Genomic DNA, 19,672 nt, shown 5'->3' with positions numbered 1-19,672 from the left:
AAAATAGAAAATGTTCCCACACGTGGAGAGGGGACGCCCTTATCCAACATTCAGCCGAGGGCTGTTTTCCAAACCCCACACCGTGCTCGCCGTCCACAGAAAAGGAGCCAGGGCTCTGCAGCCTCGCAGGGTAGAGCCTGACGCCAGGGAGGCCAGGTGCCCTGCTGCCCTATCCCTGTTCCCACCCCGTGCACCTGTCTAGGTGGAGTGGGGGGGGGGGGGATAGGCCACAGAGGGGAAATCACCTCTGTCCCACACGCTAGACCCGTGTCCTGTGGGGGCCAGGCCCCTGTGCTGCGTCTCTGCACCCAGAGGCCACACAAGTATTCCTGAAGGTGCAGGGGGAGTACAGCATGGGGGTGAGGGTCCTGCTGTGGGGCAGAGAGAGAGAGAGAGAGAAGCGTGCGGAGGGAGCAGGCCGTCAGCTCTACCAAGCCGCCTAAACTCTCTGATCCTTGGTCCTCTCTGACCCTCAGTCTCCTCCTCTGTAAAGGGAAGGTCCGCCTGGCTCCGGAGGAATTAAGGAGGGCTCTGGGAAGCACTTGGCGCTCTGGGAGCTGAATTAACAATTCGATGATAGTTGTTGCCTTTGTTCAGAATGAAATGACCCAAGCGGGGCTCGGGCCATGTGCGCGTCTAACGTCTTCCACTAGGGGGAGCACGGAGACGGCGGAGAAGCCGCCGCCGGCCAGGCGGGGTCTCGCCTTTTCTGACCACGGGGGACTCCGTGTGACCCACTCAGCTGGCGGAGGGAGAAAATCTGGAACTGCTGGCGGGTCGGCGGCATCCTGACGTGTCAGCTGCCCGGGTGGGGGGTCCCTCACTTGCAAGGACAGTGATGGGCAGTTTGAGGCGTCGGGCGCCAGAGCCGCAGGTACATTAATGCTCCTTCCGACGTCAAAGTGAATTTTAAGTCACTTGTAAAGTGGGGCCAACGACAGCCTTTTATCCCCCAAAGGACAGTGGGTAACCACGGCCAGTGCCAAGAGATCCCAGCTGGGCCCAGGTCCTTGAGCGCGAGGCCACTCACCACTGAGATCAGCACCCAGTGCACACAGCAGGCGCTCAGTGGACATTGGCTCCTGGAGTGGAGGCAGGCCCGCCGAGCGGTGAGGTCTGCAGACTTCACTTCCACCCGTGGGGACCGTCGGGTGCGAGCCAGAGAAGCTGACTCGAGTCACACAAGCCAAAACGGAGCTGCCTGGGAGAATCCGGGGCTCCCTCCCGGGAAGGCAGGCGGGAGATGGGGCCCGGAGTCGGGTCAGGAACACGGCAGCAGGAACCACTCCGCTATCTCTCTGTCCCCGGCATCGTCCCACTCAGGACCCGAGTCCCGGGGACCTTTCCACCTGCTGCGGGAGGCGAGGCGCCTGCAGGGAGGCGGGAGGTAGTTCCAAGCTTCTGCCCTGGGGGAGGAGGGGACTCCGGGAGGGGGTCCTGGGCCTCACGGAGAGGCGTGTGGCTGCACTGACCACAGTCCCGCCTTGATGGAGCTGAAATGTCCCAGAGCAGTTATCTTGTCCCGCAAATTTGTAGGCGGTCTATCCAGTTCGAGTTCTTTCCACCTTCGTTCCTCATCTATCTGCTGTCTCCTCCCTTGGTCCCTGGGCACGGGTTTTGGGAGGGCAGAGGCAGTCGTTTGTTTGCGGGTCAGGTGGAGTGTGGTTCTCCGGGCTTGCATTCTGTGGTTCTCAGCGGGAATGAGAGCCCGGCCTGGGAAGGCCCGAGAACCCAGAGCCATCCTTCTGCCCTCTCCTCCTCCCCGCCACCTCCTTGCCCCGCTCCAGCCTGCCCTCTCTCCTCCCTGCATTCATCCTTCTTTCTTTCTTCTCCACACACACCCTCCCTCCCCTGAGACTGAGACTCATTTGCACAGGGCTGGGGCAGCCCTCCCACCCGCCCTCCTCCTCCTCCTCCTCCTCCTCCTCCTCCTCCTCCTCCCCCTCCCTGCGTCTGTCCAGACCACCAGCTCCTCAGGCTTGGGAACAGGTTATGTGCCCAGGGGCCGAGGGGAGCTCCCAGCCAACGTGGCAAGTCTGAGCGCCCGTCTGGTCCAACCCTCCCCGACCACTCCCGTGGGTCCGTCATGGCCTTGCCCTTGGTGTCGAGGGCAGTTGTCTGACAAAACGCTCCACTTAACGGGAATCAACCTGGAAATGGGAGGGGGATCCTCACCGGGCCACCTGTCACATCGTAATGCCCAGTGTGGTAGCTGCTCTCAGTCGCTGGAACGCCGCTGACCGCTGCTTCTGAGGGGCACCCAGGAATTAATCGTTCTTGCTGTGCCCAAGAAGCTCCGGTTGGACGTCCGCGGCAGAGAGGTCCTGCCGTGATCTCTCGGCAAAGTTCCGGTAAGGACTCCGCGAGCCGGTGCAGCCCTGAGGGCCCAAGGCGCCGTCCGCCCTCGCAAGGACATCTCGAGTTGGGACGTACACAGAAAGGTAAATTGGAAAGGTGACCCACGTCAAGGGTGCTGAGTGCAAGCCCCCGCCCGTCCCGCACCCCTCCCCACGCGCCCTTCTCCGGCTGGCGCCCTCCCGGGAACCCTGTGTGGCCCTCAGGGCGGCGGAAGGAGGGGTGTGTGGGACAGAAGGAGATCTCCAAGAGGAAGAGGGCCAGTTGTAAAGAGTATACAGAACGTGCGGCCTGGAGGGGCGTAGGGGGAGGAGGAGGAGGGGAGACCATCTGGGAGGGGATGGGGAGGGGGGAGACCCCTGGGGGGCAGGGAGGAAGAGGAGGGACTTGCGAGGAGCCACGGGGAGGGCTCGGGAGACGATTTTAGGGCCTTCTGAGCCAGTGGACCCCTGGGACATGTTCGGGAGAGGGGACACTGTCTGGGAAGGGGCTCAAGCCCACACCCAGGCACGTGTCCCCCTTGCACGCCTTCCCTGGAGGACAGTTTGGAGTCAGGCCAGGGCAGTTGAGGAATCAAACACTTGATGGCATTGGGCAAACCCTGCGTGACGCGTCTGCTTTTAAAGACAGGAATACTCGGTCTGTTGACAACAGTGCCCGGCTTGGCTTCTGCCGCACCTGCCCCTTCGCGCCCCTTGCAGACCCCACGCCACAGCCCCTCGGACTGTCCGTCTGTGCCGCCTCGGTGGCCCGCTCTCTCTCCCTCCCGTCCGCCCTGCCTCTTGTTGCTTTCTGCCTAGAATTGTTCTTTGTCTCCATCCTTAGGGCTCAGAGGAAGCCCCACTTACTCAGGGAGGCCCGCTGTGGTGCTCAGAGTAGGGCCCCAGAGCACCCCCCGTGCCCGCCACGACGCCCCTAACTGCTCGCGCTCACTACGCATTTTCTGACTGCCTGTCCCTGCGGATTCCGAGCTCCAAGAGGACAGGGCCCCATCTGTCTCGTTCCCTCTCGGTCCCCAGTGCTTCGTAGAGGGTGCGGTGCATCGGAGGGCGTCGACTTCTTCTGTGCTTCGGGGGCTGGCCCAGCCCCTTCTAACGGACACTTTCTTAAAGTGCGTTTGCCCGTCGAGGTCTGGGGGTCCTCTCTGGGGAGTGACAGTGGCGGCTTCAGGTCTCTGCGTATCTCTGCTTTGATGGTGATGATGATGGTGATGATATTTTTAGTAATGACAGCAATACCAGTAATTATAACGGAAAGTGCAACCACCTGTAGAGCCCCTTCTGGGCTCCAGGGGCCGTGTCCGGGGCCGTTTTGTAAGCATTCCTGTATTTGATGCTCACCGTGTGCCCACGAAGTAGGTGTCATTTTCTCGAGATTCAGAGAAACAAAAGAGCCTATGCAAAGGGGGCGCCTGGGCGGCTCAGTGGGTTAAGCGTCTGACTTGGGCTCAGGTCATGATCTCGTGTTTTGTGAGTTCGAGCCTCGCGTCGGGCTCTGTGCTGACAGCTCGGGGCCTGGAGCCTGCTTCGGATTCTGTGTCTCCCTCTCTCTCTCTCTCTCTGCCCCTAGCCGCCCCCCTGCCATGCTCTATCTTTCTCTGCCTCTGAAAAATGAATAAACCTTGAAAACAATTTTTAAAAAACCCTAAAACTGGAGCCAATATGTGATGACCTTAGAGCGTAACTACCAGAGAGCAATCTGGATTCCCTTTATGCAGGATCCTAGGGGGTGGGGTTGTGCTGCTGGAGCACGGATGGTGTGCTGGCCGCCAGCTGAGGTTCCCACTTGCTGAGAGAATGACAGAGGTCTTCCTGGTCCAGGGAACACATGCAAACTCTTAGCTCTCGTGTGTCACAGCTTCGGAATGTTCGTTAGATCCCAGGGTGGCACCAAGAACAGGCTGATACTTGGCGATGTTGTGTTATTTTCAGTGTTAACTAATTAGAGCATCTCAAACTTCTCTTGTACTTATTTTAAGCCTTAAAACAGCCGTGCCTGCCAAAAGCCTGCTTATCTTGGTAAAAGCACCGAACTACAAATAGATGGCTATTAAGGGCGACGGCTGTAAGCACCGAGACCATAGCATCTGGGGACAGCAGATTTCAGCATGGGGCCAGCTTCCTCGGGGTGTTTGGAGGGTCTGGCTGCTGCTGGTGTAATTCCCCGATCACGTCTCGATGCCCCTGCCCAGGGAGACAGCTGGGTGCAAAACAGCCCACTGATGCCCAAGTCTGGGGCGTGGGGCCTGGCAAGCGAAAGGCCCCCAGCTCACGAATTAGGCTTGCTCTTTAACGTTGTCTAATTAAAGGTAATTACCCTGACAGTACACTGTCTTTATGAAAAGTCATTTTGAGGTTATTTTATCCAGAGCTGCAGCCGTAAGTTGAGTTCCTAACTTTCCTGGTAGGGAAGGGGGTGGAGTTTGGCTACACAAGCCAAGGGGCTGGACCTTCAGGCAGGCCTGGGCTGGGGTCTCCGGGTGACCTAGGGCGTTCTTGAAAATAGAAATTGTGCTTTCTGGCCTGCTGTTTCACTCTTCCTGAGGTGCACGTAAAGGCCGAAAGGGAGACCAAGCCCTGCGTTGGCCAAACGGCCACATTCCACGCAGATTCCACGCGTGTCTGCCAGCCTGCCTCAGCATGCCCCGCCCCTCCAGCCCAGGCCCCGCCCCCCCCAGCCCAGCCCAGGCTATAAAGTATACTCTCCTCTGTCTGCCCACACCTCCTTCCCCTCACTTATCTTCTCAGACCAGCTCACCATTTGCTGATCTCCTTGTCTGTGTTTGCATATGACAAGGCTAGGAGGCGCCATAGCCTTCTGGGCTTTGTGTTATGAGCCCGTCTGGTCCCCGGCCCGCCAGGGATAGTGATGTTCATCTATGGAGGGTCAGATGTCAGCATGAAGGAGATACCTGTCCCGGAGGCCCCGCTGAAGAGGACCCTTCTTTTCTGAGGGGGGCCTGAGCCCCAGGATTCCGAAGGGTGGGTTTCCATTTTCATTCCCTTGTGGAAGCAGATAGGCAGGAGGCCGCTGGCGGGAGGCTGCTTCGGTGAAGAATTCAGGGGAGAGCGTGAGGCCACGTCCACGGGCGGAGGGTGAGAAAGTCTGAGTCTACAGCTCTTCACGGGCTGAGAAAGGAGTAGTGGGGGTTCCCACAGGCCCCTCCCACCGCAGCGGCTTCCCACCCCCGGCTCTCTGTGGTTCACAACCCGGGAGATTTTTCTACACGGGTGTTTTTGGTGGGATGCACCCTCACCCCTCAGACTTGCCACCTGGTCACTGATGGGTGTGCTTTGGTGGCACGAGGTCTCTGGCTGGCCAGTGCCGCAAACGCCCCTCGGGCCACGGACACCAGGCGGGAACGAGCACAAAGGTTTCCGCTGCCCGAGTTCGTGGTCCTGTAATTTCCTCAGATCGTGTTTCCTGCTTCGAAGGATCAAGTGGAAAAGGCGTGAGATTTGGTGTGAGATCTGGGCTCAAATCCTAGCTCCCACTGCTGGGATTACCGACAACCTGCCTCACCTCCCCTAGTAAATGACGATGCGACCCAAAGCTACAAGGGCCAGTGGGCCCGAGCATCATGTCCCCTCTGGGGAAAAAATCATCCCCCTGTGTACTTTCAGCCGCAGAAAATCTCCATTAAAGCCCTGCAATTCGAACCCACTGGGAGGTTCTCCCGTCCGTCCTGCCTTCCCGCCTGCGGAGAGGCTCCTCACGCTGTGTGTGCCGTGGGCACCTGTACATTCAGACCTCGTGACTTACAGTGTTGTATACGCTTCTTTCTGTGTACTTTTAAAAATTGAGATATCGTTCATGTATGTGTGCTCGGGAGAGTAGATCACCTCGTAAAACCATACAGCCTCTCAACTAGGTGAGACCCTAATGCTGTTCTAGACCAACAACGCTCATTTCCAAGTGAGGAAACATGGCGAGAAGCTCTACGATCTGGTCGAGGGCAGAATCGTGAACTGAATCTGCTCAGTGCTTTCTGCTTCTTACACTTTTTACGGCAAAAACAGGATAGAAAGCACCCCTCGCCAGTAGCCTCTGACACCGTCATAGCATCCGCCACACCACTAAATGTTTCCCTGCTTTTGCCACGCAGAGGCGTTGATGTGGGTAAGGCCACCCCGGGGATCTGCTGGGGTCTCCAGCCCAGTACCACGTGCTCCCTTCAGTTAAAAGCAAGATGTACAGCCATTACCATCATATCTGCAGCAACTGTTGGTGGAAATCTGCTAGAAAAGTGCAGCCAGAGGCCCGCTAGCCTGGGGGCATTGGATTCGCAGCCCTCTCCCTGGACTCGGGGTGGCGCCCACAATTCCTCAGTTTAGAGCCAGCCTCCCCCCTGAGGGACACTCCCGTCTGTGTCCCTGAGCCTCACGCTAACAGCTGTTGGAGATGCCACGCCGGGGACTCAGGGTGACTTAGAAAACGGTGTCCCCATAAAGTCTGGTCATACGGTGGGACTAGACTGACCATGGGCTGCGTTCAGTTCAGCCTGACGGAGAAGGTAGCCTGTTATATCTCAGGATTTGCTTAGGTGAGCATCCCGCTCGTTACGTATTCATTTTGGTGATGGAATTTAAGCTTCCACTTTTTCATTCAAAAGACATCATTTTTGGGGCGCCTGGGTGGCGCAGTCGGTTAAGCGTCCGACTTCAGCCAGGTCACGATCTCGCGGTCCGTGAGTTCGAGCCCCGCGTCGGGCTCTGGGCTGATGGCCCGGAGCCTGGAGCCTGTTTCCAATTCTGTGTCTCCCTCTCTCTCTGCCCCTCCCCCGTTCATGCTGTGTCTCTCTCTGTCCCAAAAATAAATAAAAAACGTTGAAAAAAAAAAACAAAAACAAAAGACATCATTTTTTTTTTTTTATTAAAGAAAAGTCTGGAAATCTTTGAGGACTGGTGTGCATCTCAGAAATGGTTTTCTTCACCTTCACGGCTGCACCAAACGGGCTTGAGCCCCCTGCCGCCACCTGGTGGCAGAACTGGCCTCTGCATCCACTCTGGCATTTACGTTGAGCCTGTTGTGGGCCAGCTGGGGCTCGGTGACAGGGACAGGGGTGAACAGACAAGGTGCCGCCTCGCACGGGGCCCGCCTTCCAGTTTGTCATTTCAGCAGGACGTCAATCTCTCCGGAGTGAAATTGTATGACCTCAGTGTAGACACTGTCACGACAAACCCCGGTCCGACGACAACGGACAAACTAACACACCAGTCTGCTGGTTTCACTTTCCAGGAATCAGCGGCGGCCCCTTGGAAAACCACTACAGGCTAAAGCAGTTCCACTTCCATTGGGGAGCGGTGGACGCGTGGGGCTCGGAGCACACGGTGGATGACCGCGCGTACCCAGCAGAGGTTCGTAGACGCTATCCTAGCACCAAAGACGTGGGTGCTTTCCACGTGCCAGGCTCGCTCGTAGGGCGGCAGAGCAGCCTGGCTGCCCAGAGAAAGGATTCCCGGGGCACGGGACTCCCCGCGCTCACGCTGGACCAGGCCATCCTGCCCATCCCACCCACACGGCTATCCTGGGGCGAGGGTACTATTCATACTGTCCTCTGACAGAAGGAGAGACGGAGGTGCTGAGTGGCCACGTGACTTGCCAAATCAGCCAGCTGGGATTCAACAACAGAGTCTGTGCCCTTAGCCCGGCACGCAGCCACGTCCGCGCTGCTGGTCGATCGTGGACTAGAAGCTTCCTGTCTCTCAAGGCATTCGGGGCCTCTCCTGAGACCTGAAAATCTTCACGACAGAAATCACCTTCTTGAAACGACGAGACATTTGCAACATCCCCAGATGGGAATCCGTAAAGAAAACGTGTAAGGATAAAAGTTAGGAATTGGTTTTCGCGGGTACGGTGGGACGGCGAGCGGTGCCTTTTGACTCTCCCCAATATTTCGTCACGAAATTTTTCCAACGGTGACTGGCAGGTCGGCACAGGGAGAGCCCGCAAGGTTGCCGCCCAGATCCTACCACGAGTGTTTTGCCCACATTCGCTTCATCACGTGTCCGTCCACCCACAAACCACCTGACTTCCTGATGCATCTCAGGTCAGGGGCTGTTTTTGTGTTAACTTTTCGCTGCCATCACGGTGGAGGTGATGCTGTCGCTCGAACAGGCCTGGGATCCAGTCAAAGTAAAACATGAAACCCACCTGTGATCCCAGCCCCAGAGGTGACCTCCGGGGACGGTTTATGAACAGGAAGTTACATCTCTGGTTGTAAGTAGACACAACTTGACAAATAACACGGACACGAAGGAGTGGGGCCGGTTCCGTGCTTTTTACGCAGCAAGCCTTCTATCTCGGGAACTGCGTGTCTGCACGTGGTTTTTAATGATCAGCTGACTTAACGGAAGAGGCTGTTGCACAGAAGCAAGAGCAGAGCCTGGGCCCGCCGGGGGCTTTCCCTGAACCGGCCGAGCAGGGGCTGCAGGGCCCGTCCCGGCCAGGCCTCCGGCCCACGTGGGAGCGCCCGTCTCCCGTGGAGGTTTGGAAGGCAAATCCAGTCACTGGTGGGTCCGTGAAGGAAGCAGTTACAGTTGGGGCCTTGGGCCCAGTTGTCTTTGTTTCTGGGAGACTGAACTGGGACAACAGGTAGGGGGGTTCCGGGTGAGCCATGGACGGGCGGGGAGAGCTCACACCGCCCTCGGTGGCCCCGGTGCCTGTGGCTGGGAGCACTGGGGTTAGGTTGGGAGTGAGGGGCCGCCTGGAGCATATGTGGACCCCACACCCTCCACCAGGTGCCCCCAGTCCTGGACTCCAGCGGCTGCGTGGGGAGGGGCTAGTTGACCACGGGAGGCTGGAGGGCTTTCTGGAGTCTGTCGGTGTGGACTTGGTGGTAGGGTCACCGTTCAGAAAGGCCCCCAGCACACCAGGAAATACGTGCCCACGCCCAAGCCCCCTCTTGGGTCTGGGCCAAGCTCAGCATCGGCAGGGCCACAAGCTCTCATCACACGGAAGCCTGGCCAGGCCCCGGCACCCTGCCTCCCGCTGGCCAGCGACCCAGGAAAGCGTCTGTCCCGGACTCGTCCTCTGCCCCTCATTGAAAGCCTTGTCAGTTGGCCAATCTTGATGGCGAAATTGAACTCGGGAAAACCCAGGGAGGGATGTGAAGTAAGGGCATAAACGAAGTTCAAGGGAGGTGACAGACGTAGGAAGAAAATGCGATTGGGACCACATGCTGACATTAAAAATTGTTCGCCGTTCATCTGAAATCCAGATTTCACCGAGCGTCCCGGCAACAGGCAGCCGTCCCGGCACCGATTCCTATGTTACACCGTTCACATCGGCCTCGCCGGGTGGTCTGCCCCGAGTTCGGGAGCTGCGGGCGGCGGGCCCGACTCTGCGGAACGGACGCGCGGGCTGCCCCGGGGAGGCCACGGCCGCCTCGTGTGAACGCGCGTCCTTTCTCCTGGGTTTCAGCTGCACCTGGTTCACTGGAATGCTGCGAAATACCGAAGTTACAAAGAAGCTGTCCTGGGGGAGAGCGGCCTGGCCGTGATAGGCGTGTTCCTACAGGTAATGCTGGGGCGCGGCTCCCCTGGCGGGGCGGGTGCGTGGTGGCCAGGAGCTGCCTTTGAAACCCCGTCCGTGGAGAGTGCGGTGTGGCCCCCCTCCCGCCTGCTGCCTCTTCAAAGGAGCCTTTCTCGTCCTCGCCCTGCAGCTGGGGGCCCACCGTGAGCCACTGCAGAAGTTGGTGGAAGTCTTGCCAGAAGTCAAGCATAAGGTAGGCCACGCAGCCTGAAACCAGCGGCTCCAGAATTGGCTTAATTAACGATCGTTTGCAGGAATTAAAGGCCACTTTGGCAGAAGGGGGTGGCGGGGCTGCGGGAGGTCTGAGTCCACTCCTGGGAATGGGACTCACTGGGGCGGATGCCCGCGTCCACGGGGACGTCCACGGGGCCCTGCTCCCCGTGGGCCCCTCCCTCCTCCATACCACGGGGGTGCCGGACTCCCATGTGAGCTTCCCAGAATTCAGGGTTTTGCCATGTTCACCTGCCACGGGCACTATTTGTTACTTAGTATTTTTCCTTACGCTGTCGTTTTTTAAAAATCGTTAGCCTTGTCCCAGGCAATGGCATCTACCAGGGATAACATTTGTTTTAAACCTACTGAAATAAATGCCTAACCGTTAACATTTAAGAGCGTCCATTCGCGGGCCACCCGGCACACTCCTGGGGGGAAACTTAGCACCACCCCATCCCAGCAGAACAGGGACGCCGGGGGACCGGGGGGAGTCTCGCCAGCTCACCCGCTCGGCCCCCCCCCCCTCCCCACGTGCACCTTCCTGCACTAAAGCTCAAAAGACAATGACAACATTGCAGCTTTTCTCCAACAACAGCTGTGAAAGGACTTTGATGGAGGGGTGGAAATTCCAAAGAAATGTAGTTTATTTGTTCAGGTACCAAACAAAAGAATTCCGGGACTCGAGGAGTCACGGTGGTCCCTGGACGGATGGGCCCCGACCCGTGGTAACAATGACAAGAGTGGCTCCAGATGAAAGCTGGGGGCCAGCCCTTCCTCGCCGGGTTCACGGGGTCTGTGTGCTCCCCCTTGATGTTGACCTCCGGGCCGGCCTCCTGGGGCCAAGACCAGATCACCCCCCGCTGCCCCGTCCTGCAGCTCAGGAACTCCGCAAGGTCAAGGTGCTGGGAGCCTCGTCTTTCCCGCTGGTCTGCAGCCAGAGTAAGCCCAGGAGGTCTTACGCGTGCATGGCCCCCCCCCGCCCCCCCCGCACGGCGTGGCCTCCACCTCTTGGTGGGAAAGAGAGGACCTGGCTGGGAGGTGCTGTTTACGCCGGGGTCTGTTCCCTTCCACGGAAGCCCTGGAGCGCGTCTCCCCACGGGCCGACCTAGCGCCTGGTGGGCAAGTCTCACGGGAGACGTGGTGTCAGCAGGGGCCTCATCCGTGGGCCTGACGCTCCCCCTGGGCTTTGGCTCCTCCCCTGGGAAATAAGAGTGAGGGTCTAGGGGACAAAAAGCCTGTAGAGCGGGAGCGTGTGTCTCGTGGAGCAGTGAGGGTAACCCCGCCAGACTCCGTGGCCCCGCCTGCAGCCCACGCTGGGGGCCACCGACGTGGCCACTCTTTACATCCGCAGCCTCGGACGCCACGTCTGTGGCGTGCATCCTTTGGGCTTTGACACACGCACGGTCATGGGTCCTCCCGAAGTTTCAATTAGCAAGGAACAGCGGTGGGTGCACGGGCCGCGGCCCCCGCCCCCCACTCCCGGGGTGGGACAGACTTGCCGCAGCGTCTGGGTTCTGCCACTCTTTACGTGGCTTTGGGAAAGTCCCTTCCCACTGTCTCACTTTCTCCTTCGCTGAGGGAGCAGGAGCTCTCACAGGCGGTCCTGAAGCTTGGCGGTAACAGCCTCGGGAGGTGTCCGGCCCGTCAGCACCCTGGGGCGCCTCAGGTCTTGAGGACACAACGCTGAGCGGGAACCTGCTCACAAAGGCGACACAGAATAGGATTCTTTGTAGGAAACGTCCAGAACAGGCAAATCCGTGGAGACAGACGGCAGATTCGTGGCGGGGGGGTGAGGGGAGTTTAGGGTGCGTGATCGCTAAAGAGCATCTCCTGGGGTTCTTTGTTTCCTGGGGTCCTTTCTGAGGTGTGGAGAATGTTCTAAAGCTGACCAGTAATGGCCGCACGTCACGATCGTGAGTATACGGAACGCCAGAGCCCTGGGAGCTGTAAACGTGTGGGTTCCGGGCTCTGTGAACTGTATTTCAAGTCCACTTTCTTTTTTTAAGTTTTATCTATTTATTTTGAGAGAGGCGGGGAGAGAGAATCCCAAGCAGGCTCCACCCCGTCAGCGCAGAGCCCGACAGAGGGCTCGAACTCACGAACCGTGAGACCGTGACGTGAACCGAAATCAAGAGTCTGATGCTGACCCCACGGAGCCCCCCAGGTGCCCCGCTGCTGCTGTTCCTTACGCGTTAACTAGACTGCTGCTCGCACAGTGCACAGCCAGCACAGCCGGGCAGTGCTAGCCGACGGCAGGGGTGAAGCAGCACCTGTCCTCACCTCCGACATCTTGCCTAAGGGCTCCGTGTCTGACTGGGGGGACTGCAGTTAGGGTACAGCCGGGCCGCCTGGGCCCCAAGCGCCTGTGTCTGACAGCTGGGTGGCGGGGTCTGGACGAGCAGGGAGGTCTCCTTCCCCCGAGGCCGAGCGTGTGTCCTCCCCGTGCCGGGAGACCCTCCCGCAGAGCCGGCCCGGAGCGGGGACCGCAGCAGAGCTGGGCACACTGGGTGCCGGTCAGTGCTGTGCTGCCCCCGGGCCTGCCCCACCTCTGCAGAGCAGGGTGGGGGCGCTGTACTCGGCCTGCCAAGCCCAGGGACCCCGAGACATCCTATCTTCACCGAGCGACAGCCTGCTCGAGGGCCTCTGGCTGGGGAACCGAGAGGTTCTCCTTCGCACCTGCTCCAGACGCCGTGCCGAGCGGCATCCGGACCACAGCCTCGGTGCTCCCACCCCTGCTGGTGGATTTCTTCAGGGGGCCCAGCCCTGGGCGGAAGCGGGGGGGGTCCCTGTCTGCGGGCTCCCTGCCCCCCCACCTCGTTCCTGATTTTGTTTCTTGCTTGCTCGTTCCAGCCGGGTGGTGGGGGGGGGGGGGGGGGGCGTGAGTTCTGAACAGAGACTCCCGAGCCGGGGACGTGCTGACAGCATCCCCTCGGGCTGCCGCACAGGGAGCTCGGCGCACGGTGGTCGAGGACAGCTGTCCGGAGAAGGAGGGTCCTGGCGTGAGGGTCAGGGGACGCTGCCTCAAGGGGAAGACCGGGTGTCCCAGAAGGGTAGTATTTTCTGGTGCAGCCACTACGGGAAACAGCCTGGCGGTTCCTCAAGCAATTAAACGCGGAATTGGCGTGGGATCCAGCGTCTCTGTTTCTGGCTACTTACCCCCAAATAAGCGCAGAGCAAGGTCTGGGAGAGGCGTCGGCACACCCGTGTCCTCAGCAGCACTTCTCACGGGAGCCGAGGGGCGGAAGCAACTCGGGTGTCCGTTTAGGGGGGCGAACGGGTAAGCAGAGCGTGGGCCGTGCACACAGTGGAATGTTCCTCCGCCTGGAAAGGGAGGGGCTCCTCACACCTGCTACAACGTGGGCGAACCCGGAGGACACTGTGCTCCGTGAAACCGGCCGTCACGCGGGGCAGTTGCGGTGGGGTCCTCCTGACACGAGGCGTCAGTTCCCCGAGACAGAAAGAGGTGGGGGGGGGCAGGGGCAGGGGGAGGGGGGCGAGCTGGCGTGTGACGGGCCGCAGTTTGTTTGGGAAGACGGAGAGGTCCCGGAGACGGATTGGGGGTGGGGGGGTGCCATGTGACTGTAGTTACCGCCACGGAAAGGCACGCTCAGAAGTGGTTAGGGTGGCGAGTTTCAGGTTACGTACGTGGCTTTGCCACAGTTTTTAAAAATGTAATGTTTTCTTCACAGCCAAGGTGTACAAAACTGAGTAACTTTAAAGGAAAAGTGTAAGCATCGGGCGGGGGTCCCTGCTCTGCACAGGACGGTCACGTTTTCTTGTTACTGCTCCCAAACGTGACCACCACACCCCAACCCCCGTCTTTATCCCGGGAACAAACTTGGGTAAAGATGGGGTGCCATCCCCTTCCTTCCTGCACGCCCCCCGTCTCAGTCTGAGACCTGACGCCGCCCGTGGTCTTGGTCCCCCAGGGGGCGCAGGTGGCCATGGGCCCCTTCCAGCCGTCCTGTCTGCTGCCCGCCTGCCGGGATTACTGGACCTACCCGGGGTCCCTCACCACCCCTCCGCTAACCGAGTCGGTCACCTGGATCATCTTGAAGGAGCCCGTCCAAGTGGCTCGGAACCAGGTGAGTTGTGCCTGACCCAGCATAGCAGGAGGCACTGAACGAACCCACCCCTCTCGCTCTGTGTCCCCAAGATGCTGTGAGTGAGTGTCGTGGGTTTTATTCTCTGGTATGTGTGTGTGTGTGTGTGTGTGTGTGTGTGTGTGTGTGTGTGTTAATGTTTATTTTTGAGAGAGAGACAGAGACAGAGCATGAGCAGGGGAGGGGCAGGGAGAGAGGGAGACACAGAATCCAAAGCAGCTCCAGGCTCCAAGCCGTCAGCACAGAGCCCGACGCGGGGCTCGAGCCCATGAACCGCGAGATCATGACCTGAGCTGACTGAGCCCCCCAGGCGTCCCTCTCCGGTGTGTTTTGGATATTCTCCCACAAGAAGAATTTTCTGACTGAAACAGAAGCCAGTTTAGATTGAACAGGGGTTCCGTTCTTCTGAGCCCGAGATAATAGTGTGGGAGAGAGACGGGGTGGAGATCGAGAGGCAGGGAGAGAGAGGCAGGGACTACACATAAGGAAACGCTTTTTGGCTCTACCTGATCTCTAGCGGTCTCGAATTCGGACGTGGAGAATATCCCTGATGACGAACGGTTGAGTGGGCTCAAGGCTTGCTCTTCAGTCTCTCAGGCTGAAGTCACTTTACAGGAACGAAAGTGACATTGTAATCGGGACCTGGGTCCTCGCCCCTAATGGGACCTCAGTAGGTATTTTCGGGTGAACACATTAACCAAGAAAGGAATGTCATCGATGAATTTTGCAAAGCCGTTCAAGAAGAGGGATCCTTGAAGGAGAAGAGAAGATTTTAGGGTTCATCCTGCTCCCTTGGATGTCAGAACAGTAAACAGTGGAGACTGCAGAACTTTCTCTCACCTAAAGACGTTATATACGCTGGGAGAAAATTCCGGAAGGACTACATCAGTCAGCTATTGCTACAACAATGCTGCATAACAAAGCGCCCCAAAACTCAATGGCTCAAAACAAGCATTTACTTTTCCTGCGTGCAGGTGGTGGGTTGGCCGGGGAGACTCTGTCTTAGGCTGTGGATGGCAGGGTGGTTGGGGTCTGGGTCGGGCCCAGTGTGTCTCATGCTCCCTGGGCCAGTGGCTCCCCAGAGCCGGTCTCCATGGTCCGGACAGACACTCAGAAGACAAGCACACGACCGGGGCCAACTGAGGCGCCTGCGGGCATGGCGTCTGCTCGTGTCCCGTCGGCCACAGCGGGTCCCAGCGGGCAAGGCTGAAGCGGGCGGGGCAGGGAGGAGGTGAGTGAGCGCCCAGAGCAGTGTCCGGTCTCCCACAGATCCGCCCACACAGTTACTACTGGCCGCCCCAGCATTTCTGCAGCGCGTTCACTTTCTCTCTCTTCCTTTCTCAGCGTTCTTCCCCCCCCTAAAGTAAGTAGATAGATATTACCTGTTTCCATTTTAAAAATCAGAGTGTTTTTTCCTCTGGAAATCTCACGAGTGTGGAGACAGGCTGTCTGTGTCGGGCCACCCGGAGTCTGGGGACGACAGACCCGCAGCGAGCTCGCTGCCCCGGCCCCCACCCCGCCTCGCCAGTCACGCGCACTCTTTCTGAGGCTCCGGCCTTGCGATTCTGTGACTGTCGTCTCACACGAAAGTCCCGGAAGGACGCCGTTTGCTGTGGGAAGCAGAGGTATCCTCTCTTCTCCCAAACCAGAACCGTCAGAGACACAAGGAGGACCCTGGTCACAAGATGGCCCCGCGTCACTCAGGGACTGTAGCCGGAGAGGGTGGGAGGTGGGTGGTGACAAAGAGGACAGTGCCTGCACACTGCTGTCTGGGGGGAGTAGAAACACGATCGTGTTGTAAGACCGGGTGGGGAATGTCACACACCGACGCGGGATGAGAAGCCCCTCACCCTGACCAGGGGACCTGGCGGGGAGGAGCGTGCACCCCCTGGACGGTGGCAGGAGGTCGCCAGCTGGAGGGGAGGAGGAACACAGTGTGTCTGGGAGAGCCAGCGGGCGTGCCCCGGGTGGGCGCACTGTGCCTGAGCGCCTGAGCCCGTGGGCTCCGCGCCCCTCGCACCAGGGCGGGGGGTTGCGGGGGGAGGTCACCAGCCGGCCGTCCAGATCAAGCCTGCTCAATACGCCGTCCCAGCCCCGCTTGTAACTGGACACGCGAGTGATTGTCACCGAGCCCCTGAGTATACTCAGAACAAACGAGACGATAAAGAAATGGACGTTTAGCTCCTTAAGAGAGAAATGACTCCAACGTTACTTTGGCAGTTATGTCATATGGATTAGTATATCTAGTATGTTTGTGGGCATGTGGACCTATTCGCCTATGTGCACCTGCGTATCTGTTGCTGTGTGACAGCCCCAAAAGGTGGCGACTCGAGGAAACTATAACCACGATTACCTCTCCGAGTTGCCGTGGGTCAGGACGTGCGGGGTTCCGGCTTGGGCTCGCCCGTGGCGTTGTCGTCAGATGCCGTGGGGGGCTGCCGTTGTCTGAAAGCTTCAGTGGGACTGGAAAGCGGCTCCCTCACGTGGCTGGCAAGGTGGTGCTGTCTGTTGGCTGGTGGGGTGGGGGGGGAGGGCCTCAGCTCCCCTCCCGGGGGGCTCGTTGGGTGTCCTCACAACATGGCGGCCGGCTTCTCCAGAGCAAGGGACGCGAGAGAGCAAGATAGCTGCAGTGCGTCTTCTGAGCCAGCTTGGGAGTCACCTCTGCCGCCTCGTGTTGGTCACGCGGGGCCACCCGGATTCGGTGTGTGGGGGGCGGCTGTGCAAGGCAGGAGGGACGCTCGGGAGCTGGTTCCCGCCGTACCTGCACCCAGCTCACTCTGCTTGCCGTCCGTTCCAGCTGGCCGCCTTTCGCACGCTCCTGTTTTCTGCGCCTGGTGAGGAAGAGAAGGCCATGGTGAACAACTACCGTCCACTTCAAGCCCTGATGAACCGGAAGGTCCGTTCATCCTTCCGGCCTGTGGAAGAGGGCACGAGATTCTAAATGCATTATATCCGAGTCAGCGGGTAGAACTGACTTTTCAAAGAGGAAGTTCTGTGTCCCAAGCTTCACAGTCTGATCAGACCTAACCTCTGACGTTAAAAAGAGAGAAAGAGATCGTTGTCTCAGTCAATGGACTTTTCAGTTGCAAGGAAAAGAAATCACTTCAAAGAAACTTAAGCATGGTGAGGAATGGAAATCTGGGACGCGGGGTATCTTGGGGCCCCGCGGCAGCGCCCTAGCAAGCACCCGCTGACTGAGGTCACCCACCCAGCCCCTGGCAGTCTGTGCTTTCTTCTCTCTGCTTCTCCTCACTCATGGCCACCCCGTGCTTCCCGGGCGACGCAGAGACTGGGCCCCACGTGCGTCTTTCCCACCTCCAGATTCCTGGGTTGTGTCAGTGTCCTGGGGCTGCTGCGGCAAATGACCACAAACCAGAGGGGCTAGAACAACAGACATGTGTAGCCCCTCAGTTCTGGAGGCGAGAAGCCCACATTCCAGGCGCGGGCAGGCCCGCCTCCCAGAAGCTGCCCGTCTTCCTCGGCCCGCAGCCCCGCCTCCACCTTCAGAGCAAGGGCTGTCCAAGGTGGCTGTTCAGCGCCCGCTGCCGCCTCACGGCCGTTCTGGAAGGCATGTAACGGTTTCTCCCTGTGGGGTTTTGGGTTTTAACTGTGCTGAAACACAATTACGTAAGTGACCGTCTTACCCACATTTAAGTGAACAGTTCTGTGCTGTGCGGTGCCTTCGCGAGGTCGTACAGCCGTCCCCTCCACCCGTCCCCATCTGTACATCTTACAAGACTGGAGCTCTGCCCCTGGGACCCACTCCCCCCTCCCCCAGCCCCTGGCAGCCACCGGTCCGGTGTCCGTCCATCCGTCCGTCCCTGGGATTTTGACGGCTGCAGGAATAAAGTATAAATGGAACCCCACAGTGTCTGTCCTTCTGTGACCGGCTTCCTTCACGGAGCGTGATGCCCACGACGTCCACTCGTCTCAAAGCACGTATCGACTGTTCCTTTAGCAGCCTCCTGATCGATAGTGGTATTTGTGTTTCCGGAGCACCACAGATATGTCCCTCCGGTGGGGACGCACCTGTGCGGACGGCCCAGTCTCGGCACCCTCCTACATGCCCTTGCTGGCAGCTGCGGTGACGCACAGACGGACGGACACATGCTGGGCCGTCTGCTGAGGTGCGGCAGTAAACTGCGATTCATTTTGGGGAGATAAAGAATAAATAGACTGATTATGGTCCACAAATAGCATCTGAAATCACAGGGAAGCTATGACACGGATGCGGTTTGTTTTGGCAAAGATGGACATTTCCCCCAACCTCAGAACTTCCCGTGAAGTTCCGTGCCGCGGGGCCACGGTTTACGGCCTGGTTCGGGCTCCACCAGGTTCTGGCACCCGCTCCAGAGAGACCAGTCCTACACTCCCTGCCACACGCCCTTCCCTCGTGACGCCCGGGAGGTGCCAGGCAGAGGCGACGGCACGTGGTGGGGCCGTCAGCCTGGGCACAGAGCTGGATGGAGGGGCGGCTCCAGGGAAGAGGACAGTTTGAAGTTTGGTTTGGACCCAACACACTTCTTGTCTCCCGGGGAGATGTCACCACCCCTGAGTCTTCAGTGAGGTGGACTTTCGCCTGCGGGCGGAGCGTCCCGTGGCTGCCGCACGAGGTGCCGCAAAACCACAGGCTCGGTGGCCTCTGACAACGTGCATTTGTCGCCTCACGGTCTGGAGGGCAGAGGTCGGTCGCGGCCACACGGAGCTACAGTCTGGGTGTGGGCAGGTTCCTGCAGGAGGCTCCGGGACGGAGCTGATTCCGGGCTTTCCCAACCGCTGGAGGTGCCCGTGGCCCCTGGCTTGTGGCCCTCCTCCACCTTCCAAGCTGGACGCTGCCACCAGCCTTCACCACGCCGACCCTCTGACTTTGGCCCTCCCCCTTACGAGGGCCTTGCGAGTCCCCGGGGCCCACCAGGATCATGCAGACTCTTACCCTCTCGTCTCCAAGTCCCTTTGCCACGTGAAGTCACGTAACCACAGGTCCCGGGGGTTAGCATGAGGACATTATTCAGCCGTCCACGGTGTATATGCAAAACCACACTGGTCCCTTCTGGAGGGGAGGGGAGGGGACGGATTGGGAAAAGTATGGGGGACACCACAGGGGTCGGAGGAAAGGGATATTGAAAATGCTCCAGAGCAGCCCTGTCCAATTGCATGGTCTGTGATGTTGGAATGTTCTAGAAATATACTGCCTTACAGTACTTTCTGGGATGATGGAATGTTCCAGAGCTGCACTGGTCCTATAGCACACACTACGGTGATGAGATGTTCTAGAACTAGGCTATCCCATGGCACTTTCTGTGATGATGGAATGTTCTAGAACTGTGCTGTCCCATAGCACTTTCTGGGATGATGGAATGTTCCAGAGCTTCATTGGTCCTATAGCACATTCTGTGATGGTGAAATGTTCTAGAACTGTGCTGTCCCATAGCACTTTCTGTGACGGCGGAATGTTCCAGAATTGCATG

The 19,672-nt window shown here is 58.9% G+C and overlaps 1 protein-coding gene across 6 annotated transcripts in view; it reads left to right on the top strand.

The window, feature by feature from the left end:
* CA5A (carbonic anhydrase 5A) overlaps window positions 1-19,672 on the top strand; it is a 45,600-nt gene that overhangs the window by 22,000 nt on the left and 3,928 nt on the right. For 2 of the 6 annotated variants that reach the window (XM_081791344.1, XM_081791342.1), the window contains exons 3-6: window positions 7,594-7,712; window positions 9,778-9,873; window positions 10,019-10,081; window positions 14,031-14,186. In XM_081791344.1, the coding sequence (XP_081647470.1) occupies window positions 7,594-7,712; window positions 9,778-9,873; window positions 10,019-10,081; window positions 14,031-14,186 (434 nt within the window). Of the gene's footprint in view, window positions 1-7,593; window positions 7,713-9,777; window positions 9,874-10,018; window positions 10,082-14,030; window positions 14,187-14,721; window positions 17,919-19,672 lie in introns of those variants that run through there. The other 4 variants (XM_081791343.1, XM_081791345.1, XM_081791346.1 and 1 more) reach the window with 4 other exon arrangements.

This window comes from Panthera onca, chromosome E2 (assembly GCF_046562875.1).
Source record: "Panthera onca isolate mPanOnc1 chromosome E2, mPanOnc1 haplotype 2, whole genome shotgun sequence".
NCBI lineage: Eukaryota > Metazoa > Chordata > Mammalia > Carnivora > Felidae > Panthera > Panthera onca.
Note: the sequence above shows the minus strand (reverse complement) of the source record. Positions and strands in the feature narration are given on the sequence as shown.